The sequence below is a fragment of the Leopardus geoffroyi genome, chromosome C3 (genome assembly GCF_018350155.1).
Source record: "Leopardus geoffroyi isolate Oge1 chromosome C3, O.geoffroyi_Oge1_pat1.0, whole genome shotgun sequence".
Lineage (NCBI taxonomy): Eukaryota > Metazoa > Chordata > Mammalia > Carnivora > Felidae > Leopardus > Leopardus geoffroyi.
The window spans coordinates 28,099,555-28,126,441 of NC_059338.1; the positions used below are offsets into that span (position 1 = coordinate 28,099,555).

A 26,887-nucleotide genomic window follows, 5' to 3' on the forward strand; every position below is an offset into this window, starting at 1 on the left:
ACGTAACTAATCTGTTTTTTAAATATATATAAATGAAATATAACTAATGTATAAATAAAAATATTTTTTCCCTTCTTTTTCATTTTGGCAGGAGTGTAGTAAGCCACAAGAGGCATTTGGCTTTGAACAAGCAGCCAGGGACTATACCCTCCGTACTTTTGGGGAAATGGCAGATGCGTTCAAATCTGATTATTTCAACATGCCAGTCCATGTATGTACATACATACTGCTTTGATACAGAATTTGAATAACTTTTGTAGAAAGATGTATCTGAAGACAAATTTGACTTGGTGCTTATTTTGATAGTCATTATGCACAGTGAACTTCTAATTTGTTTAGTAATATTAAAATTCCGTAATACTTTAAAATACATCCTGATTTTTCACTTGGTTTCTCTAAAGAGGGGCTCTTCCACACAAATTATACAGCATCAGTAACAGAATATTAGTAAAGGAGACCAACAGCAGTGCTTTTAGTTGAATAAATGTACTGTAAAGAAAACTTTACACGGGTGCCTGGGTGGCTCAGTCGGTTAAGCATCATACTCTTGGTTTTGGCTCAGGTCATGATCTCCCAGTTTGAGCCCTGCATTGGGCTCTGTGCTGTCAGCGCAGAGCCTGCTTGGGATTGTCTCTCTCTCTCCCTGTCCCATGCAGTCTCTCTCTCTTCCAAAATAAATACATAAACTTAAAAAAAAAAAAAGTTGTCAATATTTAGTAGGACATATTAAAAAAAAGAAGAGGAAAACTATACAGTGTACTGAATGACTCCTGTGTGCAGGTCAGCATGCTTGCGTATGTTGTTATGTTATCATAAGTATTATAAATTTTAGGATGAGTTTATTTTAAATTTTCTTTTATGCTCTCAGAAGCATAAGCATGTTTCATTCAGCATTTAATGTTCCATCAAGTGAGTACACCAGAATTAAATGGTTTTCTACCGTAATTCTGGACACTTAGGTTGTATTTTTTCTCACTTACCAACAAAGTACTGTAGCAGACACTTCACACATGTAGATTTCTTTAGCTGGATTATTTTCTTGGGATGCTTACTGAGGTCAGATGAATTTTCTCCCTACTCTAATGGCTGTATCATTTATGGGAACCCAGCAGTATATGAGTGAATTTGTTTTTCCCTAAAAGCACTAACACTAGCTGTTAAGTTACTTAAAATGTTTGCCTATTTGATGGGCTTATAAATTCAAAATATGCTCTTTTGAATTTTCAGTTCTTTTGACACCTCATGTAGTGTATTATTTTCTGGTATGTTTGCTTCACCAGTTGGTGGTATGCATGTGACCTCTTCTATCTGTGCTTAGTTTTTCATTTTACTTAGAAGATGAGGATCTTGAGGGATCACATTTAAGTTACCTGTCTCTAGACTCACGTGGGATTAACCACAGATCCTAGACACTCCGTCTGGTGGCTCTTTGTACTGCTGTAGAGTAATTGCTCTTTTGTTCACGTTTTGCACTCTTTTTTCATCATGGCTCCCTGCACCACTGTCAGCCAGGCCTAGTGAAAGGAGTGTAAAGTGCACCCAGGTAATGTGTTTGGACACCTCTCACGGATAAAGCGTCGTTCACACACAGCTGTTACTACTGTGTAATAGTCCATCAAGTTATGTATTCTATTTCCCATACAAAAAAGCATCTGCAGTTTTTGAATGTCAGAATTTTGCTTTCCTTGACTCCTTTTTAGAGTCGTAGCCAGGTTGGTGATAGAGGAACACAAATTCTTAATCAGTACTTACTCTTTAGTTAGACAGTTGCTTTCAGAAAATAATATATATGTCTGAACTGCCTGGGATCAATTGTGGAACGTTATGGATATAATTTTCCTTAGGGTGCTATCCTATGATTCCTGTCACTTAGCTAATCTCTTCAGATTGGTCATGGGTAGTTGGTGAGTGTCTGAGAAAAAATTCATTTTTTTCTCTTCCTCATTGTTTTGTTTCCAGATGGTTCCCACAGAACTGGTTGAGAAAGAATTTTGGCGACTGGTAAGCACTATTGAAGAGGATGTCACAGTAGAATATGGAGCCGATATTGCCTCAAAAGAATTTGGCAGTGGCTTCCCTGTCCGAGATGGGAAAATCAAACTTTCACCTGAAGAGGAGGTAGGCTGTAGCTGTGAGGCACTTGTATTTCAAGCAGAGACCTGCATTTAAAGCTGATAGTTCAGCATATCCTTATCTAAAGGACATAGTACAGCATTCATGGCCTTACTGCAAAGATATGTATGGTTGGAACTTGAATTATCAATTAAAATTCTTTTTGGTTGGCTTAAAGTAATATTTATGATTACTTTCAGCACATTTTTGGTTACTAGATTTTTAATGATTTCAAGAAAAGTAGAAGGAGCCCACAGAACAATTCTAGTCCCAGCTGTTCTACTACGTTGTGATGATGTGGGGAGATGCTTAACCTCCCCTGTGCCTTCAGTCCATAACTTTGGTTTCTCCTTCTGAAGAAAATTTGAGGGATTGGGACCAGACCTATTTATCTTTTAACTTCAGTGTTTATGAGTCTAGTATTTTCCACAATAGCAAACTTTTAGGAAGATTTTTTTTTTTTAAAAACCTTTTTGAAATCTAACATATACATAGATGAGTACACAACAGTGTGCACAGCTTGATGAGTTTTCACAAACTGAATACACCCATGTAACCAGCACTAGAACAAGAATAAGGACATTACCTGTTATTACCAGACCTTACCCCTGAAGTTCCCCTTTTGTCCTCCCTCTTTTCCTACCTTCCCTGTCTCAGGACAACCACTATCCTGACTTGGAGCACCATAGGTTAGCTGGCCTGTTTTTGAACTTGATATAAACAGACTGATATGATGTATTTCCTCTGTAGCCAGAACAAAGGGAGTGGGCAGATACAGAAGTGTATACTATATGAGTCCGTTTATATAAAGTTCAGAACTGAGCAGAAGTAATATATGGGCATCTAAGAAGTCAGCATAGTGGTCTCCCCTTCTTTCCTCTGATCCCAGCCTTTTTGTTTTGAAGACTGTTTTCAGTCAGCTTTCTGAAACGTGCAGAATCTAAAACGTTAGCATGATGTAGCTAAACCTTTATACCTTGTTTGCTTCTTTCTTTTTAGGAATATCTTGATAGTGGCTGGAATTTGAACAATATGCCAGTGATGGAACAGTCTGTCCTTGCTCACATTACCGCTGATATATGTGGCATGAAACTTCCTTGGTTATATGTAGGAATGTGCTTTTCTTCATTCTGTTGGCATATTGAAGACCACTGGAGCTATTCGATTAACTACCTGCACTGGTAAGAAGTTCCAGATAACCTACAAATGGTATGCGAGCTGGGCTGGAAACTTTCCTTTTCGTCTCAGATGTGTCTTAACTCTTCAACTGTGTCTGAAGAGTAACGAGCTATTTTTCCCCCCCTCAAGTTTTCACTACTGTTGGAACAGGCATCTTAACAAGTTAAGGCAGTGGTTCTTAAGGATTCCTAGGAAGTCGATAAATCCCCTGAAATTGTACACACACTGTTTTTCAGGAACAACATGTTTCTGCAGAGAGGGTAGACAGATTTTAGTGAAAAATCTTTACTCATGGAAAGATTAAAAAGCACTGAGCCTTGCTCTTACTATGGAAAAATCCCATTCCATGCCAGTGGCAGCTCAGATACCCTTTGGAAGAGTAGTGAAGTCTAGGTGCTAGAGTCCAGGTCCTTGGAACTGCCAGCTTCTATTTCGTGCTGCTGAATTCTGGCGTCATTATACATAGTAGAATGGGCTTCGTCAGTGCGTGTGTGCGTGGTGGCCGGGTGCACATATTCGGACTTTTTTTTAAACTCTAAGCAAAGCCATTTCTTCTTTCACATCTGTTTTTTTACCCCCTCCATTTCCCTTGCTTTTCTAAGTACAGAAATATTTGAAGATCTGTAACTCACTTAAGTCCCCACACGAGGAATTTGAGAATGTACCACAAGAAAGAGGGAGTTGGCAAATATATGTGGAGCATCAGTTCTGCTTCCCTAGGCAATTGCTCCCAGCTGTAAAATGAAGATTATATTTACCATACCTCACAGGGATGTTACAGATTAATTGGTTGACAGTTTAAAGTGCTTTGAAGAATAAGAGCTCTTTAGAAATGCTAATTGCCTTATTAGTGTTTGATTTAACCTTGCGTGTCAGAACGGACAAGGGAAAAGGATGATGGAGAATTGCCATCCCTTGTCAATTGCTATAAGAAATTGTGGTAACCACATACTCTGTAGCTAACATGTTATCTTATATTCTTAGAAACTCTAGATATTTACCCTTTCTAAAGGATCAGATAAAAATGGGAGGGAGGAGACGGACCTGGGACAGAAAGTCTCATGTTCAAATTCTATACATTTGAAGGGGGGGGAAATGCATTATATATGTTCAGATCACATTTCTAATGACACTCAGAACATTCCTATGTAGCATAATCTTAACAGAGCAGGGTCTGAAATATACAACTTGTGAACTATTTTGTTTGTGTTGTTGCAGACTGATTTTTTTCTAATGAAATTTCACGTTTATGTGTTTCTTGAGATTGATTTATTTTTACAATCTGTTTCCAGGGGTGAGCCAAAAACCTGGTATGGAGTCCCAGGGTATGCTGCAGAGCAGCTAGAAAATGTAATGAAGAAACTAGCTCCAGAGCTCTTTGTGTCCCAGCCAGATCTTCTCCATCAGCTTGTGACCATCATGAACCCCAATACCCTGATGACTCATGAAGTGCCTGTATGTTCTGGGTCAATCCTCCTGCCACTCAGGCTTAATTTACCACTTCTCTTCCCTTACTCAGTTTTTTATGCATTGATTTGGTTATGTGTTCCATACCATAACTGCGTAGCAGAAACAGCTGTTTGGTGTAATTGGATACTATACTGCAATAAGCAAGTCAGACTAGATCCTTGGACACCATAAAAACTAATTTGTTGCAGCTAATAACTAGGTTGCCAAGCAGCCATATTTTGCAAATACTAAGTGTGATGCTTTCTTTCTTTCTTTTTTTTTTTTTCCAGTGTCTAATTCAAGCTTTCTAAACCATAATTTTTCTTTATAGCTTTAGTCTTTCAATGCAACAAAACAAAGACCTTAATGTTATTTGTATAAATTACTGTGAAAATGTCTAGGTTCTGTTCTAATAATTAGATCTAAGCTCTAGTGTCAGAATCCTTTATACTCTGTCCCTACCTTAAAAAAAAATTATGGAATCTATTTGAACTTAATTTTGAATGATAAACTGAAATGATCTCCATGCTTGGTAGGTCTTAGTTGTATTATACCTCCACCCCAATTAAGCTTACTTAAAGAGAAAATTTATTTCAAGCTCTTGAGCTTAGATTTCAGGGTTCCTACTCTAGACTGAAAGGTGCTGTTGTTGGTGATACCACCTCTGAGGTTGGTGTACAAAGTGACACTTACTTATATATGGTTTCCTGTTGGAGAATGCTCTGAAGATATTTAGGGAGGCCAGAGTGAAACGTGTGAAGTTGAGGTGTCCATCTCAGTTAGCTAAGTCGAATGTAGATGGTACGGTTACTGCGCTAAAGTGCATTCCTGATGTTGCTGTGACCTAAATTTCATGCTTTGGGGGCCACAGGCTAGTAAGTGGGGACAGATGGAAAGGATTTTTCTTTGAGGGATCATAAATTATTCATGGAGACTAGCTTAGAAAATAATGACCAATAACTACCAAAATGCCACCATCTCCTTGTGTTGGTATTTTTCACATTGATTTTTCCCTCTCATATTGACTGATCTTTCTGACTTGTTATAAGTAACTTGCCCTAAATGAGATGTCTGGCCATGATTCTCAGTGATTTAGTTGAGGAACCCATGGGGCTTGATTCTGGACCCACAGAGATGGATGAGTGAGCCTGTGCATTTGAGACTCAGAATTTAAGGGTTAAAGACAGATACTCTTTACACAGATAATGGAACGGTGGTGTGCTTTAACAGTGCTGTCAACTATGAGGCTGATGCACTAACTCTAGGGAGAATTAGAAAGGACTTGTAATGATCATTTGAACTAAGACTTGGAGCTCTGATAAAGAATATTTTTGGCAGATTTGGGGGTAGAGGGGAGGAACTATTCCCTGTAGAAGGGATTGTGCCCATGTGGTGGGTAGTGGTCTTCAAACTTCCGCCTATATCTGAACCCCGAATGGCTGAACGTCACCCCCAGAGCTTCTGGTTCTGTTAGTCTGGGTGGTGCTCGAATTTGCATTTCCGAGTTCCCAGTTGGTGTTGATACTCTTAATCCAGGAACTACATTTTGGACAAGATGGAGAGAGAGATGTTGAAAAGATACTTAATTTTATTATTTTATGGGAGTAAGTTCAGCCTGAGGATCTGTGTGCCTAGAGCACTATAGGTTTTTTTAATTAAGAACAAAATTTTTTTAAATGTTTATTTTTGAGAGAGACACTGTGGGTGCGGGAGGGGCAGAGAGAAGAGGGGGACAGAATATCAGAAGCAGGCTCTGCACTGATAGCAGTGAGCCCACTGCGGGGCTTGAACTCATAAACCGTGAAATAGAGACTTGAGCCGAAATCGGAAACTCAACTGACTGAGCCACCCAGGCACCTGTGCTTCAGGCTCTGAGCTGTCAGCACAGAGCCCGATGTGGGACTCAGACCCACAAGCCGTGAGATCATGACCTGAGCCGAAGTTGAATGCTTAACCATCTGAGCCACCCAGGTGCCTCTTCGTTGTCTTTTGATACTAGCCATTCTAAGAGGTGTAAAATCTCTCATTGTGGTTTTGATTTGCATTTTCCTGATGATTAGTGATATTGGGCATCTTTTCACCTATCTGCTGGCCATCTCTATATCTTCTTTGGCAAAATGTCTACTCATGTCTACGTTTCAATTGGATTATTATTATTATTATTATTATTATTATATTTTTTGGTGTTGAGTTGTTGGATACTAATCCCTTAATGGATAGATAATTTGCAAATATCTTCTACCATTCAGTGGGTTGCCTTTTCATTTTTACTGATGGTTTCCTTTGCTGTGCAAAAGCTCTTTAATTTGTCGTAGTCCCAGTAGTTTATTTTTGCTTATTTCCCTTGCCTGAGGAGAACCTATCCAGAAAAATGTTGCTAAGGCTGATGTCCAAGAGACTGCTGCCTTAATACATGTTTTTTTTGTTTTTTTTTTAAGTTTTTTATTTTGAGAGAGAGGGAGAAAATATGAGTCAGGGAGGGGTAGACAGAGAGGGAGAGAGACAGAATCCCAAGCATGCTCTCCATTGTCAGCACAGAGCCTGACATGGAGCTTGAACCCACAAACTGGTGAGATCGTGACCTGAGCAGAAGTCAGATGCTTAACCCACTGAGCTACCCAGGCTCCCCAGTGCAGGGTTTTGTTTTGTTTTTTCTTCTTTGAGTGGGTGGTGAGAAAAGGGGAATTGTTGGGAGGTAAGTTTGAGGCCTAAATCAAGATCGCTGTATGGGATGACTGGTGGTAGGAGATCCTATTTTGGTATAATAAAATTAGAATATTCTTAACTGTAGCTATATTTAGAAAGATGTGTCCTAATCCTGGATGTAACCAAATTTTTGTAGTAAAAGCCGTGTGTTCTATTCAGATATTAATAATCAGCCTACTAGTCTGGGGTACTATTCCATCTTGTGACAGAAACGAGTATCTCTGTGATTCTTCTACCGTAGTTCTTTTTTTATGGTTCACTTTTAGTTAGCAGAAAGCTTCCCTTTCTGTAGACTTATCTCATAGTCTGTGCCCAGTTTGTCTTTCACGATGTCACTAAAAATCTCCAATTTCTGTCTCTATAGGTTTACCGAACTAATCAGTGTGCTGGGGAGTTTGTGATTACGTTTCCAAGAGCCTACCACAGTGGTTTTAATCAAGGTTTTAATTTTGCTGAGGCTGTTAACTTCTGCACTGTTGATTGGGTATGTAATTATGACTTAGTGAGCCTTTTCACATGTATTGTTTTCCTACAGAAATGGTATATAGTACTTTAAAAGCTTTCATGTGTATGGTTGCTTAAACCTGTTGCTGCTCAAATGGCTGGTTTACAGATTGTTTACCATCCATAGTGAGATAGAGTACTTGGCACCACATTGTAAAGCAAGCCTGTACTAACTAAGCGCACTACTGGGTTCAGCTGATAATGTTTTTCTTCTGTAAAAGTGAGACTTGATGAATAAATGAGTCTGTTGATTTACATTTTCGGTGAAATTCAGGATTTCGTTGCAAACTCATAACAAACAGTTCAGTCTTAAGACTATACAGCAGTAGCTTAAATTATCTACAGGACAGCAATTTTCAATGATGTATTTGGTTTTGGTTGTAGATTTTTTTTTTTTTTTAATATTTATTTATTTTTGAGAGAGAGACAGAGACAGAGCATGAGCAGGGGAGGGGCAGAGATAGAGAGGGAGACACAGAATCCGAAGCAGAATCCGAATCTGTCAGCCCAGAGCCTGACACAGGGCTCAAACCCATGAACTGCAAGATCATGACCTGAGCCGAAGTTGGATGCTTAACTGACTGAGCCACCCAGGTGCCCCTAGAGTTTTTTTTTTTTTTAATGTTTGTTTATTTGGAGAGAGAGAGTGCGAGCAGGTGAGAGGGAGAGAGAGAATCCCTAGCAGGCTCAGGCTCTGTGCTGTCAGCACAGAGCCTATGTGGGGCTTAATCCCATGAACCACAAGGTCATGACCTGAGCCAAACCCAGGTGCCTTGTAAAGTAGACTTTTTGTATTAGTAATATTACTTTTCATTTACATAAAAAGATCTAGTTTAAGTGTGTGATGTTAAATCTAACGAATTATAACCTTGTTTCAGTGCTTTCCTGTGTAATAGTACCACCTGTATCTAAAATTATTTTCTGTTCTACTTTGGAGCATTATTATTCCCTGGAGTAGGTTAACCCACATTGGTTCAGCATAGTTGTTTCAGGAAATGTGTAAATTCACATGTCCAGTTAGAGTTTACATTGTTATAGACAATAATACATTGTTAATACTTTTTTTTTTTTTAAGTTTATTTATACCCAGCGTGGGGCTTGAACTCATGACAACTGAGATCAAGAGTTGCATGCTTTTCTGACTGAGCCAGCCAGTCACCCAGTTTTTTTTAACTGCCTAATATTCCAGATCTTTTGAGACGCAAAGATTAAAAAAAAAAAGGCCCAAGGCTTCTTAGAGTCTGGTTTTAGGGTTGATATTTGTATTATGACCCAGAATATCATATTTAGTAATTTGATAATGGTCAAAAGTCTTTGGAAATAGGAAGGAGAAAGGTGAATGAATGTCATGTATTCTCTGTCTTTTGACCCAGCTGCCATTAGGCCGACAGTGTGTGGAGCATTATCGTTTGCTTCACCGCTATTGTGTATTTTCCCACGATGAGATGATTTGCAAGATGGCTTCCAAGGCTGATGTACTAGATGTCGTAGTGGCTTCAACTGTTCAGAAAGACATGGCCATTATGATTGAGGATGAGAAAGCTTTAAGAGAAACTGTCCGTAAATTGGTAAGGTTCTGGAATCCTTCTAATTGCATATCTCAGGGCATTACTTAGTAAAATTCTTACACATATTAGTACCATTTTAAGAAGTCTTTTCTTAGTCTAATTTCCTTTAAGACCATTCTGATACATGTGTATTAGTATCTCTTTGTGGTTTTAATTTCTACTTCTCTAATGGCTACTGATTTATTGAACATCTTATCGTGTGTACTTATTTACTACTTGTATATGTATCTCTTTGATAAGTGTCTGTTCAAATGTTTTGTCCCAGCCCCCTTTTTATTGGATTGTTGTGAGACTTCTGTGTATTTTGGATGCCAATCCTTTGTCAGATGGGTGCTCTACACATATTTTCTTCTAGTCAGTGGCTTGTCTTTTCATTCTTTTTTTTCTTTTTAACGTTTATTTATTTTTGAGACAGAGAGAGACAGAGCGTGAACAGGGGAGGGGCAGAGAGAGAGGGAGACACAGAATCTGAAACAGGCTCCAGGCTCTGAGCTGTCAGCACAGAGCCCGACGCGGGGCTCGAACTCACAGACCGTGAGATCATGACCTGAGCCGAAGTCGGACGCTTAACCGACTGAGCCACCCAGGCGCCCCTCTTTTCATTCTTAAAGCAGTGTCTCTGTAAAAGCAGAAGTTTATTTTGATGAAGTTCAATTAAGCAGTTGTTTCTTTCTTTCATCTCTTTTATGTCCTTAAGAAATCGTATCTAACCCAAAGTCACAAAGACTTTCTCCTGTATAGTCAGTCACCTAGAATTTTTAGTGTTAGGTTTTACATATGAATCTTTAACTCATCTCAAGTAATTTTTATTTATGGTGTAAGGTGTGGTGTGGGTTGGGATGACTCTTTTCTTCATATGGGTGTCTCGTTGCTTTAGCACCAGGTCTTGAGAAGACTGTTCTTTTTCTGTGGAAATGCCCAGGCACCTTTGTGTTGAAATTCGACTCACCTATATGGGTCTATTTCTACATTCTGTTGTATTCTCTTAATTTATGCATTTATCTATTGCTGTTACCCTATGCTGTTGATTACTGTAACTTTGTAATAAATCTTGGAATGCGGTAGTGTGAGTCGTACAACTTTGTTCATTTTAAAAATTGGTTTGGCCATCTTAGTTCCTTTGCTTTACATATAAATTTGAGAATCAGCTTTTTGATTTCTACCAAAAAACCTGTTAGGCTTTCATTGGAACTCCATTAAGTCCATGAATATAGTTGGGAGAATTGGTATTTTAACAATGTTGACTCTTCCAGTTCATGGACATAGTATATCCACCATTTATTTAAGTCATCTTGATTTCATTCATTCAGTATTTTGTAGATTGCAGCATACAGATCTTATACATAGTTTCTTGGGTTTATAATTATATACTTTATGTTTTTTGGTACTGTTATAAATGATACTTTAAAACAATTTTTATTTCAAATGGTTTATGGCTTATATTTATAAATATAATTGACTTATGTATATTGACTACTTGTATACTGCAACCTTGCTAATAAACTCAGTTGTTTATTAGCTTTTGTTGGACTGTTGGGGACAGTGGTATCTGCAAATAGTCACATTCATTTTTTTTTTTTTTTTTTAATGTGCTGTTTTAGGTAGAATCCTTTAATTTTGACTCCTTGAAGCCTTTACAGATCAACAACAGCTTACTCACCTTCCCCTGATGTTTTACAGTTAGGGAAAACAATGCCCAGAGGGTTTAAGTGCCTTTACCAAGGTCTTATATCAATAATGGTAACTCATTTTTGAAACTTTGAGAACTTAAAATTTTTTTCTAGATGTGGAAATTTACAAACTAAAATTGGGCAAACTGTATATGGGTCATTCTCAAGGAAAATCTGTAAAGTTGGTCCTTAATCTCATTTTAAGTAAAAGTGCAACCATTTTTATTTCCAAGTCCTTTTTAATGATCAGTTCCAGTTTAAAACCAAAATTCATTCATTAGTGGTTTCCTTACTCTCCTCTGTTGTTGTTGGCCCTTGTAATCAGGAAGTAAAATGGTCAAAAGGTTAAAATACAGAGTAACAGTAAAACAAAGGAGCTTGGTGTCTCATAAATTGACTTAATCAGCTTCTGGCACTTTCATGGTTGGATTTGGATTCCCTTTTAGATAAGGAGAAAAGGTGGTAAACGCTTGATCTTTGAGTGACAAAAGCATATCCTAGAGGGCTCGCTAGGTGTCAGGTGGTACAAACTGCAGTTGAAATTTACTGGTTCAGTATCTTATTTTTCTTGATACTATTTCAATTAGGAAATACTTTATTATGACTGTAGTCTTTATTGTATGTTTTTCTAACATTTTGGATAAATAATAATCCCTTTAGATAACTTTTTCATGTGAGAGCTGATCTACCACTAAGCATCTTCCCATCAATAATCCCTTCATGACAGTCTTTTCCTCTTCCTTCCTTTTTATTTACTCTTGTTCTTTTTATTACTCTGAATTCCTGTATAATATTTCCTCTGAGGTAGGAAGTATATACATTTCTTTTGCTTTTACCGTCTATATCCAGATTATGGACAGAGCCAAATTGTAGTAGAATAAACAGCTAATGTCAGTAGTTCACGATCCTATTGATAACTGTTTTCATACATACTCTGATCACAATGACCAAACATAAGGGCCTACCTTTCCAAAAAGAGGTTCTCTCTAAACAAATGAGGTAGTTTACCTTGCCCATAGTAGCTAGGTTGTTGTTACTTTGTATTCCAGACATTTTTAATCATGCACTCCTATTTTCGTAAGGCCCTCCCACCCACTTTTTTTTTTTTTTTTTAACTCAGCTGTTACGTAGTTTTCTTGGGGGCCGGTGGATTATATTATCCTTTGGAGGTCTCTAAAGTACACTTTATTTTAGGGAGTAATTGATTCAGAAAGAATGGATTTTGAGCTGTTGCCAGATGATGAGCGTCAGTGTATAAAATGCAAAACGACATGCTTCATGTCTGCCATCTCCTGTTCTTGTAAACCTGGCCTGCTTGTTTGCCTGCATCATGTGAAAGAATTGTGTTCCTGTCCCCCTTATAAATATAAACTGAGGTGAGTAGGAAAAATGATCTTTTCTTTGGAAAACCCTAAATCCTTAATAAAAGCTCTGTGGCATTCCTATTCCAGGGCTGAAGTACTGCGTGTAAAATATGTGATTTTCTCCAAGCCCAGACATCTCAAAACTATGTCTGCTCCTCTGTTTCTAGGTATAGATACACTCTGGATGATCTCTACCCCATGATGAATGCATTGAAGCTTCGAGCAGAATCTTACAACGAATGGGCCCTGAATGTGAATGAAGCTTTGGAGGCAAAGATTAACAAAAAGAAAAGTATGTGATATTCTTGGTGATTGGCAGATTGGGACTGATTGTGATGTAGCCAACATAGTTACCAATGAACAGGTTACTTGAAACGACCTGATGCTGGTTTACGGAGTGTTAGCAGAGAAAGTTACAAAGCCACTAGTGGATGAGGCAGATGCCTTTTACATCACAGGAAAATCTTGATACATGAATTGTACAAGATCCTATATTTAACAAAGATCATAGTATTCGGAAACAGAATAACTTTTACACTTCTTGTCTCAGTACAAAAATGTTTCACATTTTATATGGAACCTTAGAAAAACATTTTTTTAAAAAAACTAGATCTCAGGACACCTGGGTAGCTTAGTTAAGTGTCCAAGTGTTGATTTCAGCTCAGGTCATGATCTCATGGTTTGTGACTCACAAACAGGGCTCATGTTGGCCGTGTGCTGACAGCAGAGAGTCTGCTTATGATTCTCTTTGCCCCTCCTCTGGTCACTCGTGTGCGCCCGCTCTCTCAAAATAAATAAATAAACATTAAAAAAAATTAAAACTAGATCTCAAGACAGAGGTAGCATGTTATTAAATTATGGGTCTCTGGTTTATCATTGCCCCCACCTCTCTTCTCTTTTAAGTAGGCTCTGCACCCAGGGTGGAGCCCATCGTAGGGCTTTTGAACTCAGAACCCTGAGATTAAGAGTCAGATGCTGAACCAACTGAGCCATCTAGGCACCCCTCTGGTTTGTCACATTTTAGTGCTAATCAAAGTCAAAGTTTCTGTCTCTTGTTACTACCTTGAAAGTCACTACTTCCTTTCCCATCTCTTTTCTTTTCTTTTCTTTTCTTTTCTTTTCTTTTCTTTTCTTTCTTTTCTTTTCTTTTCTTTTCTTTTCTTTCCTTTCCTTTCCTTTCCTTTCCTTTCCTTTCCTTTCCTTTCCTTTCCTTTTTTTAAGTTCATTTATTTTGAGAGAGACAGAGACAGCATGATCAGGGGAGGGGCACAGAGAGAGGGAGACAGAAGATCCCAAGCAGGCTCTGTGCTGCCAGCAGAGAACCCGACACGGGGCTCCAACTCACGAAACTGTGAGATCATGACCTGAGTGGAAACCAAGAGTCGGACGCTTAACCGACTGAGCCACCCAGGCACACCCCCTCCCCGCCATCTCTTTCAGAGTGTTTTCACTTTCTTTCCTTTCTGTAGTCCCAACAGGTAAATCTGCCCTTCTTTTACTTAGGGGAAGGTCTCAGTATCACTTTCTCTGAGCACACTGCATACTTGCCAAGTGCAGGAGACAGGAGTGGTCTGTGTAACAATAAGAATCTGCTTTTGCTCTGTTTTGACAAATCTGTTGTTTTCCATATCTTAAACATTTCAGGTCTAGACATTCCCATATTGAAGAGCAACTCTAGGCACTTGTGAAAACACACTCTAAAATGTTCTAACACTGGCTGGCACCAGTGTTAAAGGGGGCACTTGGCTGACTCTTTTGGAAGGGCGTGTGACTCTTGATCTCTAGGTCATGAGCTTGAGCCTCACATTGGGCATAGAGATTACTTAAAAATAAAGGAGACTTAAAAAATAAATAAAAACACTCTACCTTCAGCCAAAAAATAAAAATGAGATGGACAAATCTGTTAATATCTTTTTTTTTTTTTCAACATTTATTTATTTTTTGGGACAGAGAGAGACAGAGCATGAACGGGGGAGGGGCAGAGAGAGAGAGGGAGACACAGAATCGGAAACAGGCTCCAGGCTCTGAGCCATCAGCCCAGAGCCTGACGCGGGGCTCGAACTCACGGACCGCGAGATCGTGACCTGGCTGAAGTCGGACGCTTAACCGACTGCGCCACCCAGGCGCCCCTCTGTTAATATCTTAAAACACCACAAGTATTTTAGATAACTGATAAAAGCAAACCCTTCCTCTGTGTTTCATACCACTCGTATAAACATACTGATTACAGAAAAGATGACCTTTTGTTTATTATTAGGCCTTGTGAGCTTTAAGGCTTTAATTGAGGAATCGGAAATGAAGAAATTCCCAGACAATGATCTTCTGCGCCACCTTCGCTTAGTCACACAGGACGCGGAGAAGTGTGCTTCTGTTGCTCAGCAGCTGCTTAATGGCAAAAGGCAAACTAGGTATGTACTTCTGTTGGAGGTTGCACTCTTAAGTGGCTCTACTTGGCAACCTGTTGTGAATTGGTTTTTCCTTCTGTCCTGTATTCCTGTGACACTGAATAGGGGAATGGTGAATATATTATATCCTCATGGCTTCCTCGGGCCTTTGCCTTTACAGGTACCGATCTGGTGGAGGAAAATCCCAAAATCAATTGACAGTGAATGAACTCAGACAGTTTGTGACACAACTGTATGCTCTTCCATGTGTCCTCAGTCAAACGCCTTTGCTAAAGGTAACTATAGAGGGATCTGTGGGAAGGTACTTTGGTAGTCCTATACGGTGAAACCTTGGTTTGCGAGCATAATTCGTTCCAGAAACATGCTTGTGATCCAACACGCTTATATATCAAAGAGATTTTCAAGAACCGCTGGCTCAGTTGTGATCATGTGACATTTGGTGTCATGTACTACCTGTGTTATAAGACCTTGCTCGTTTATGAAGTTAAAATTTATTAGAAATGTTTGCTCGGCGGAACACTCCCAGAGCAAGTTATTCGCAATCCAAGGTTTCGCTGTATTTTGTAAATAAATTCAGATGACATGCTTAAGTCATCTTGGGTGGTTAGTTTGTACATTTCTTTGCAGATGTTTGTAATAACCTACTTGAGTTGTGTGTGTGTGTGTGTGTGTGTGTGTGTGTGTGTGTGTGTGTGTATAAAGAGATTATAACAGGTCTACAAAGGAGAAATAAAGTTGGAAATTTTTACCTTGAAAGTGACCACCTGCTACTCCTCACAGTTGGTAAAAGGTCTGTGATAGTCACTAGTTTTAGCTGTCAGTTGGCTTATGTGTTATGTCATTTATCCATGTTATTGATAAAATCGCATGAGATGGAAGGAGCATCACATTGAATATGTATTAAAGATTCTAAGTATGAAAGAAGCCAGTTACTGAAATTACTATTTTTATACAACAACCTGTGTTTTTTTAGGATCTCTTGAATCGTGTAGAAGATTTCCAACAGCATAGCCAGAAATTGCTTTCTGAGGAGATGCCCAGTGCTGCTGAGCTGCAAGACTTGCTAGATGTCAGCTTTGAATTTGATGTTGAACTTCCACAGCTTGCTGAGATGCGTGTCCGTCTGGAGCAGGCCCGCTGGCTAGAAGAGGTGCAACAAGCTTGCCTAGACCCCAGCTCCCTTACACTAGATGATATGAGACGTCTCATAGACCTAGGGGTGGGTCTAGCCCCATATTCAGCAGTGGAGAAAGCAATGGCCCGGCTTCAGGAGCTGCTTACGGTGTCAGAGCACTGGGATGACAAAGCCAAGAGTCTTCTCAAGGCCAGGTGAAAAAGCAAACTCACCTCTCTCTTGGGGAGGGTTGGGTAATACTATCCATGTTAGAGCAATAGAGCACAGTCGTTGGCATGTGACAGGTGTTCAGAAGCTACAGTTGGGCGTGTAGAATACACGTAGAAAAGAAAATAGTGGAGATATTTGGGGCTGCTTTGGAACTCGGGTAAAAGAATACTAGTTTCTTCTTTACTGATTGTGAAGTGAATGATTCATATGGACTTGCCTTTTATAGAGTTGTTTTAATGAAATGTTTTTTGGAAGCCGATGAAACCATCTTTGAGAGAATGAAAGTTTTACAATTAAGTGGAAAACTATTTAAATCCGCAGTTAATAAGAACGCAAGGAGTTTTTTGAAATGTCTGAGAGTTAATATGCACTGTTCTGTAAAATGAAGATAGTGCCAGTAATTGCCAACAGGAGTGGGAATGTACATTTGTGCTGTTGCTTAGTAATTCACGACACCTTATCTGTGTTTGAGAGATTTGATTGGACTCCGGCAAATCATCTGAGTGGAGAAAGATCAGCCCCTCCCTAATTCTCCTTTCTGTCTGATACATCTTCGTTGGTCCAATTGACAGTGTTAAAAAATTCATGGTTGTAGACATTCTTTTGTAACCCTAAAATAGTGGTCATTGAGCAGAGAGCACAACATGTTTTGATGCTGTGCTTTTGGTGTGTTGATGATACCCTAGAGAATTAAAATTTTCCTAACAAAATTACATGAGTCTCGACAGTATATGGAGTAAGACATAGTAAATTATCACTAAGTTACCATCTGCAAAGGAAAAGTCCGTGGTTATACCAGCATAAAATCAAGAACAAGTAGAACTTAAATGCTTTACCGAGTCATTTCCTTTATCTTAGGATGCTCTTAAGTTTTATGCAGACATTTGAAACTTTTGTTAAGTTGTGATATCTAGTAGCTGTTGACATTTGACAAAATGTATTTGCTATACTGAATTTCCTTTGAAATGGTTTTTCTAGTTTCTTTAGGAAACCTTAAGAAAAATGAACCACCATATAACATGTTAAGTAGTTCTTATATTTCATTTTTGTAGACCTCGGCATTCATTGACTAGCCTTGCTACGGCAGTTAAGGAGATTGAGGAGATCCCCGCTTATCTGCCAAATGGTGCGGCTCTGAAAGACTCAGTGCAGAGAGCCAGGGACTGGCTTCAGGATGTAGAGGCCCTGCAGGTTGGTTTAAGAAAAAAATGTCTTGGGTGTGTAAGTGCATCTAAGAAGAACAGTAACTGAAAAATTGTAAAGGGTACTATGTTGGATCTCACTACACAGATTCAGTGTTTTTGGTTGGCCAAATTAATAATTATAGTCAAACTTCTTTAAGCTTATTTATTTATTTTGGGAAAGAGAGCGAGAGAATTCCAAACAGGTTGTACACCACCATTGCAGAGCCCAGTGCAGGGCTCGATCTCACAAACTGTGAGATCATGACCTGAGCTGAAGTTGGACACTTAACTGACTAAGCCACCCAGGCACCATGATTGTATTGGAACTTATGTAGGTGTACTTACCTACCACCTATTACCCTGACCATTTGGCTCAAATATTTAAAGTTTAGATAATTCAACCAACTTTTTTCTGGGAACTTGGGAGCCTCTCTTAACAAACTTGAGTACTTGGTAGAGGATTGAAGAAAAACTAAAATTGAACTTGTGGGAGAAAAGTAGTTCCTTCCTTCCTTCCTTCCTTCCTTCCTTCCTTCCTTCCTTCCTTCCTTCCTTCTCTCTTTTCTCTTCTTTTCTTTTCTTTTCAATTTTCTTTTCTTTCTGAAAAAATTTAGATTTAGGCAGTGGGACTCAGTTTAGATGATTCCAGTTTTGTTGGCAACATGCAAAGCATCATAGTCGGGAGCCAGTCAAACATATGCCTTCTCTCCATTGGGCCTGATCAGTGTGTGTTGACCTTGTCCACGTCAGTGTCCTAGAGCTTCTTCATAGCCTGTTTGATCTGGCGCTTGTTGGCCTTGACATCCACAGTGAACACAAGTGTGTTGTTGTCTTCTATTTTCTTCATGGCTAACTTGGTAGTCAGGGAGAACTTGATGATGGCATAGTGGTTAACTTGATTCTCTTGGGGGTGCTCTTTTGAGGATATTTGGGCTGCCTTTGGAGACCCAGTGTCTTGGGCCATTGGAATGTAGGCGATTTGTGGATCTTTTTGTGTGTGTGTGTGTGACTGTGGATGCCATTCAGTACCGCTTTCTTGACCTTCAAAGCCTTTGCTTTGGCTTTGGGAGGGGCAAGGGCTTCCTTTTTTTTTTTTTTTTTTGCCTTTGGTGCCATCTTTGTGAAAGGGTGAGAAAGGTAGTTTTCAATCTTTGATGAGTACAAGTGTCTCTTGTTGGTTTGTTAATCTGGTTGTTTGATTACATAGCCAAACTAGGCCCCAAGGCACAGAAGTTTTCACCAAGTAGTGATTTAATAAACAAAAGTACCTCCTGATCCCTACAAAAGAAATGAAACTTAACAAGTTCCAAAGTAATTCTCCATAGTAATTAGCACCAAATATATGTGGTCCAATGTTAGATGTTATATTTAAGGAGTTGCCTATATATTAAAAAAAGAGTTGAATTCACTTGTAGCATTATCAAAGTACAGACAAAATGCATTCTGTGATTTACCCAGTTTCAGCTGGATAACTTGATTCGAAAAGTAGTTGGTGGGGAGTGTCTTCCTTTATCTCTGTAATCATTGGAAATCAGTAGTAAGTCTAATAATGGACCTATTGAGAAAAAAGACCTTTGAATTATTTAATGGGCTAGGTTTTTAAAAATTTAGTCTATCTCATTCTTGAGTCTCAAGTTCTGTTTTGTTGAAGCCATTGGATTCTAAGAATAAAATACTATCTGGTTTTCTGAATATTTAATTTTAAGTAGTGCTAATTGATCAGTTTCTAATAAGAAATGCCAAACCACACAGTTTTAGCCAGATGTTTATAACAAAATATCTGGGTATTTATTTTAGTTAAAAGGGAAGAGAAGATATATTGTTTGGTAAATATTATTACATAATTAAGGTGTGACCCCAATTAGCCAAAGAAGAAATGAAGGGAAGTATTTACTGTGTACATAAACTTCCTTAATGGGAGTTTTTTTTTTTTTTTTTTTTTTTAATTTTTTTTTTTTTTTAACGTTTATTTATTTTTGAGACAGAGAGAGACAGAGCATGAACGGGGAAGGGTCCGAGAGAGGGAGACACAGAATCCGAAACAGGCTCTAGGCTCTGAGCTGTCAGCACAGAGCCCGACGCGGGGCTCGAACTCACGGACCGCAAGATCATGACCTGAGCCGAAGTTGGCCGCTTAACCAACTGAGCCACCCAGGCGCCCCCCCCCCCTTTTTTTTTTAACATTTATTTATTTTTGAGACAGAGAGAGCATGAACGGGGAAGGGTCAGAGAGAGGGAGACACAGAATCCGAAACAGGCCTTAGTGGGAGTTTTAGATGCAGGTTCTTGTTAATGATGGTTGGAACTATAGTGATTAGTTTTAGTTTTGGTCCCCCTTTTCACTTATGATTGATGGCAGCCAGAAAGGTAAGGTGAGGTCATTGAATTAAGAAGAGATAAGCATGTGAAATCAGAAAGAGGACATATTTCTGGATAGTCTTATACTCTGTTCATATTTTGTAATGTATATGTTACTTACTACTGTGTTTTCAATAGTGCCCACAAGGGCAAAAAGTAAGTTTTGCTCCATTCCTGAAATAATAGCCTGATCTTTACTTGTATCATATACCTAAGGACATAATGGAAAGGTGTGACTAACAACAAGGAGCCTTTTCATATTTAGTGGATTATGTATTTTACAATGTTATCCAGTATTCTGCTTTATACACGGGAAGTATTCCATTTATTTCTAAATTGAATACTATAAGATAGCATATAATTTGTGAGTCACCTTTTTTAAGTGTCCAGCAGAACAATTTTGTCCGTACGGTTCCAGTCCTGTAAGAATAAATACCAAAAGCAGTGAAACATCAGGGCGCCTGGGTGGCTCAGTTGGTTAAGCACCAGACTTCGGCTCAGGTCATGATCTCGTGGTTCGTGGGTTCGAACCCCATGTTGGGCTCTGTGCTGGCAGCTCAGGGCCTGGATCCTGCTTCAGATTCAGTGTCTCTCTCTCTCTCTCTGCCCTTTCTCGGCTCACACTCTGTCTCTCTCAAAAATAAATAAACGTTAAAAAAAAAAAAAAAAAGGCAGTGAAACATCAAGCTTCCTGTATATTTAGTTTTCCCCATGTTTCCCAAGAATGTCCCTTCTGGTTGTTTATCTAGTCCGTGACCACATGTTGCACCTAATTGAATCTTGCAGTGTTTTCCTCCCTACCCTACTTTTTTTCATGTCAGTGTCTAGAACAGTTATCTTATGGTAAGTTCTATCTTCTAGATTTGTCTGGTTATTTCTTTGTGGTGTATTCTATCTTCCGTGTTTCCTGTAAATTGGAAGTTAATTTCTTAGCCTTAATGGATTCAAGTTAAATATTTTTTACTTAGAATAATATTGGAATATCAGGTGATATTTGTATACTTTGTATTGTATCACATTAGGAGACACATAGGATGACTTACTTAGTGATGCTAAGATTTACCATTGTATTAGAGCGACATCAATGTCCCCTGCCCCGCAACTTAATGCTTTTATTCTTCCACTTTGGGTATCTCATTCTCAGAGTCCCAGTACTGACAGCATCAGCATCACCTGCAAGCTTGTTAAGAAATGCAAATTCATGGACTCTTCCCTGGTGACCTCAATCAGAATATCTGGAAATGAGGCCCAGGAAACTGTTTAAATAAGCTTTCCAGATGATTCTTAACACATACTAAAGTTTGAGAAGCAGTGGGACTTTTCACCTTATTTTAGTTTTCTGAATAATTTTAAAGTTTATTTATTTTTCAGAGAGAGTGCACATGCATGTGTACATGAGCAGGGAGGGGCAGAGGGAGAGGGAGAGAGAGAATACCAAGCGGGCTCTGTGCTGTCAGGGCAGAGACTGATGTGGGGCTCGAACTCACGAATTGTGAGCTCATGATCTAAGCAGAATCAAGACTCAGACTGCTTAACTGACTGAGCCACCTGGGCACCCCGGTTTTCTGAATGATTTATACTGAGTTAATTTATCATTGGATGAATTGGAATAAAGTACTGTTGCTTTTCTTTAAGTCAGTGTGAAAACCTGTTAGTTATTGCAAGTCTACATTTCTGTTGAATTTTTTTCAGGCTATCTGTAGGGACCAAGATGACAAGTGAATTTAGAAGGGCATAAAAAGTCAGAACAAAGGGATCATCATAGTGTATGTCATGTTCATAGTTGTATCCTTGGGACCTAGCACAAACTAGTCTTTAACTATTTGTTAAGTGAAGGAACACAGGTCATCCCTAACCCCATCACTGTTGGTCAGCTGGAGGTTTTGTTCATCAACATCTATGAATTTAACATGTTGAAATGTAGGCCTCCTCTGAATCGTGCTTTTCCCACTTCACAGAGATGTGTTCTTTTTTCTAAGATGCTACAATTTTTCTTGATACACTAGGTTGGAGGACGTGTGCCAGTGTTAGACACACTCATAGAACTTGTTACACGAGGCCGATCTATCCCGGTACATCTGAATTCTTTACCAAGACTGGAATTACTAGTAGCTGAGGTTCAGGCTTGGAAAGAATGTGCTGCTAATACATTCTTGACTGAGAATTCTCCATATTCTCTTTTAGAGGTAAGTTTTCAACCAGCCCTTCTACAAGACCTTAGATCTCATAGCTTGTAGAACATGCAGTCCCTTCCCTCACAAAGGTGGCATCACTAATTGATCTGTCATTCTAGGAGTTATTTTTTTTCAGTAGAGCCATGGAGATTCTTCTAAACTTCCAGTGAAATAACCTCTAAATGTTACCTGAATTACATTTAGGATAGCATTTGATGGCTAAAGAAGAACATTTTTCTCGTTGAAGTTCCTCAATCTGTGTTAAAATTGGATTTTTAACCTTGGCCATGCTTCACCATTTGCATTTAATAATCCTGTAAATGATCTCATCCACCTTTCATAAAGTGCTATAGTTGTACTTTTTGTATTTTTTGTTAAGCTGATGCTGGTAGCGCATTATGACTGGAATTGGTATATTTCACATTCAACTTATTGTTTAATCCAACCTAGAATCAAAGTCAGTCTTTTGTGAAATTCCTCCCTTTCTTCCTTTCTTCGAAGAGGAGAGTTTTTTGGCTTCAGAGCAGCATGTTACAAAGAAAATGTTAGATATGAAGAAATTTACATCATTTCTACTGCTTAGGCTTTTCTTTGAGGACTTCCTAATGCTTTATCTGAAATCCATTTTACTGGTGGTTGTGCTTTGTCTCACATTAGGTGCTGTGTCCTCGATGTGACATTGGCCTTTTGGGATTGAAGAGGAAGCAGAGAAAGTTAAAGGAGCCCTTGCCAAGTGGAAAGAAGAAAAGCACCAAATTAGAGAGTCTGAGTGACCTGGAGAGAGCTTTAACTGAAAGCAAAGAGACTGCTTCGGCTGTACGTAGCGGGCCTTTTTCTTCTTTCTCTGTTGCTTAGAGAGGATGATTGCTAACCTTTTCTTATGCACAGGAATATTGGTAAGACATGTACAAGAATAACCTTAAGAGCACTCCGTTTTACCAAGAATGCTTTCTGAAATTATCAAATGTAAAAGCTTTGAATAGAAGATGTGTAGAGGTGCAGCAGAGAGAGGGGCCTCCCAGTCTGAGTTTTGCAGACTCAGTCTTGTCAGTGCCTGTGAGTTGATCAGGGATGCTGACTGTGGATGTCAGGGTGAACAGATAAGTGAGACCTCAGTGCCAACTTACTAATTTACAACAAGATGTACACTGCAGGGGTGCCTGGCCAGCTCAGACCGTGGCATGTGTGATTCTTGATCTTGGGGCTGTGAGTCCAAGCCCCGTGTTGGGCGTAGAGCTTACTAAGTAAGTAAGTAAATAAATATATATACATACACATAAACACACATACTTAAAAAATACACTTAAAAGTGTATTGGATACCTTTGAGTCTACCTGCATTTGGTAAGCACTGTTGATTCAAAGATGGTATCATTTTAAGAAGCTCATGTTTATTGAGCGATAGTATCGGGACGAAAGATAGAGATGTGATTTGGATGCTGACAATTTTTTTTTTTTTTTTAGTTGAGCTATAAATGACATGTATTAGTTTTAGGTGTGCATCATAATGATTTGATCGATCACTGCAGTAAGTCTAGTTAACATCTGTCACCATACAAAGTTAGTTTTTTCTTAGGATGAGAACTTTAAAGATCTACTCTCTGAGCAACTTCCAAGGATACGGTACAGTGCAGTATTAATTATAGTGAACATGTTGCACCTTACATCCTTAGGACTTATTTTATAACTAGAAATCCGTAACTTTTGACTACATTTACCCAGTTTGCCCATTCCCCACCTCCTGCCTCTGGCAGCCACTAATTTATTCTCCGTTATCTGTGGGTTTGGGTATTTGTTTGGATTCATACAATATTTGTCTTTCTTTGACTTCTTTCACTTAGTCTAATGCATTTATATGTTGCAGATGGCAAGATTTCCCTTTTTTTAGGTTTTTAATGACTGAATAACATTCCATTGTATATCCATATACCACATTTTCTTTATCCATTCATCCATTGATGGACATTCAGGTTGCTTCCATGTCTTGGCTGCAAGACAGTAATGATGCTGCAGTGAACATGGGGGTGCGGATATATTTTTGAGTTAGTGTTTTTCTTTCCTTCAGATAAATACTCAGAAGTGGAATTGCTGGATCATATGGTAGTCCTATTTTTAATTTCTTGATGAACCTCCATATCGTTTTCCATAGTGGCTGCACTAATTTACATTCCCATCAACAGTGCATAAAGGTTCCCTTTTCTTTACATCTTCACCAACATGTCTTATTTCTTGGTATTTTTGATAATAGCCATTCTGATAAGTGTGAGATGATCTTGCATTATGATTTTGATTTGCAGTTTTATGGTTGACCACCTTTTCGTGTACCTATTGTCATCTTTATATGTCTTCTTTGGAAAAATATTCAGATCCTCTGCCCATGTTTCCTTTTGCCATTAAGTTGTGTGAGTTCTTTATCGATTTTGGATATTAACCCCTTATCAGATATGTGCTTTGCCAATATTTTCTCCTATTCTGTAGGTTGCCTTTTTATTTTGTTGCTGGTTTTCTTTGTTGTACAGAAACTCCCTGGTTGGATGTAGTCCCATCTGGAGGCTTTAAGTAGCACAAAGTGATGCCCATGGTAGAGCAGAACTGTAGCTGCTACGACTGGAATAGAAGGGTTCTGTCTCTGGCTAGGGCACTTTTCTCCCTGGTCTGTTCCTTTGTAGCTGCCTGACTTCTCTGGTGATGGACATGGGATTGCCTTGACTTGTGTGTTTTGACACAGACTTCCTTAGTTAGGGCATATTCCTATACTGAGTCAGGTTCTAATCAGGTTCTGCTGCTTGAGCATCATTCTGGTTTTTTTTAAGGTGCTATTATTTCTATGGTTTATTTTTGTAAAGATACTGACTGTTGGCTTTTTTTTTTTTTTTTAAGTTATTTATTTTGAGAGAGAGAGCATGTGAGCAGGGGAGGGGCAGAGAGAGGGAGAGAAAGAGAATCCCAAGCAGGCTCTGCACCCCAGGTCTTTTACTGTCTTTAACATTAAGGCCTTATACCTGTGCTAGACACAGCCACTGTAGATAACGAAACCGGGTCCCTCATGAAATAATTAAATAGAAACCACTTTTCTTACACACACACGTGCACACATGTGTGCATGCTGTAAAATAAGCTCATTAGGGCATGGACAATAGCAGCTTGCTTTTCTGCAGAGTGTCAGGTGTACTTGAATCATAAAGTCTTTCCTCTCTGTTAAAATGAGAGCCGTGTGACAGGAAAGTGCTGAGTTCATTTAACCTGTTTACCCGACTTGAGAATACACATAAACAGAATCAACTTCACAGTAGAAAGCTGAAGTGATACTGTACATATTTCTGGACAATATTTATGATATGTCCATAAGTGGAATCTTTACATGAAGACACTAAGCACCTACTATATAAGAGGTCCAAAACATAAACAAGTTGAGGTATTACAAATTTATTCCTTATGCACCATGAAGTAAAAGCTGTCTAAATGTGATAAACTAAAAATCATTAGCTACAACAAGAGTTAGCCTTACCACCTTGAACTTAATAGTCTGGGTTTCCCCAGTAAAAGGCTGGACCACAGTCCTCTAGCACTCCACTGATAGACAAATACAGGTAAATAGGGGGAAACTGTAGATTTTTAAAACTGCACTTTACCCTCTAGAAACAGAACTTATAGGCTGCAGGAGCCACTCCATTCCCCAGTCCTATTCCCAGCTCCTTGCAGTGTTAACCTGTCACAGTTAAAACCATTCCCAGTTATCACATCCACCCACTTCAGACCCATCATGGTTCGCCAGATGAGGTGCCCTAAGTCATAAGGCCAGAATGAACTCTCCATTATCCCTTTTTGGAACGGAGAAGAAAATGTATGAATGAATGTTTAAGGAAGAAACAAAAAGATGTGGAAATAAATTAGGTAACAAACCTTTGGTATATTTTTAAAAAATTCTCTAATTTCTGTAGACGAAAACAATGTACAGGTAGTATTATGTGGGTTATGTGACTTCTAACTTAGAAATGGAGAGCAAACAGGGGCACTTGGGTGGCTCAGTTGGTTAAGTGTCTGACTCTTGATTTCTGCTCAGGTCATGATCTCACAGTTGTGAGATCAAGCCTCACGACGGGCTCTGCACTGACAGCGTGGGGCCTGCTTGGGATTCTCTCTCTCCTCCATTCTCTGCCCCTCTCCGGTGCACATGCTTGCTAGCTCTTGCTCTCTCTCTCTCTCTCTCTCTCTGTCTCTGTCTGTCTCTCAAAATAAGTAAATAAATAAACATTAAACAAGAAAAGAAATGGAGAGCAAATGGCATCTCTTTCAGTGTTCTGCTATGAAATCAGTAGGTAATGGATGAGTTTTTAAGGCAGAGATCCACGAAATGGTCATACACTAGACTCTGAAAGGTACAGTATGCAAAGTTCAAAGCAGGCAGTGTCTTGGGCGCCTGAGTGGCTCAGTCAGTTGAGCATTCCAGCTCTTGGTTTCGGCTCTGGTTGAACTCTCAATTTGTGAGTTTGAGCCCTGCATCGGGCTCTTCTGCGCTGACAGCGTGGAGCCTGCTTGGGATTCTCTCTTCTCTCTCTGCCCCCTCCCCCCAAGAAACAGAGACCTCAGTTACCACTGTGTAGTGGCTACTCTAGCGACTTTTCCATCTAAAGTAGCTCTCTAAAAGAACACAGAAGCTATTGGAGCTATGCAAACATGGGGAACCTCAGCAATCAGGACGTGTAGAAAGTGAAAGAAAGCTCGTGTCTTTCAAGAGAAAGTTTTCTAGGAAGTAAATGCTCAGGGAAGTTGGACTTTCAGGAAGTAGTGTGTGCGGTGTAATTGCTCACACTGTTTGTTGTGTGCCTGGCAGAGAGCGCTCTATCACACATCTCTCATTTAATCATCA

The 26,887-nt window shown here is 39.1% G+C and overlaps 1 protein-coding gene across 3 annotated transcripts in view; it reads left to right on the forward strand.

The window, feature by feature from the left end:
- KDM5B (lysine demethylase 5B) overlaps positions 1-26,887 on the forward strand; it is an 81,142-nt gene that overhangs the window by 44,072 nt on the left and 10,183 nt on the right. For all 3 annotated transcript variants that reach the window (XM_045456455.1, XM_045456454.1, XM_045456453.1), the window contains exons 9-22: positions 92-211; positions 1,960-2,118; positions 3,112-3,293; positions 4,584-4,746; positions 7,811-7,930; positions 9,324-9,518; positions 12,383-12,564; positions 12,720-12,844; positions 14,810-14,960; positions 15,118-15,232; positions 15,931-16,286; positions 17,355-17,493; positions 21,851-22,030; positions 22,676-22,834. In XM_045456455.1, the coding sequence (XP_045312411.1) occupies positions 92-211; positions 1,960-2,118; positions 3,112-3,293; positions 4,584-4,746; positions 7,811-7,930; positions 9,324-9,518; positions 12,383-12,564; positions 12,720-12,844; positions 14,810-14,960; positions 15,118-15,232; positions 15,931-16,286; positions 17,355-17,493; positions 21,851-22,030; positions 22,676-22,834 (2,346 nt within the window). The remainder of the gene's footprint in view (positions 1-91; positions 212-1,959; positions 2,119-3,111; positions 3,294-4,583; positions 4,747-7,810; positions 7,931-9,323; positions 9,519-12,382; positions 12,565-12,719; positions 12,845-14,809; positions 14,961-15,117; positions 15,233-15,930; positions 16,287-17,354; positions 17,494-21,850; positions 22,031-22,675; positions 22,835-26,887) is intronic.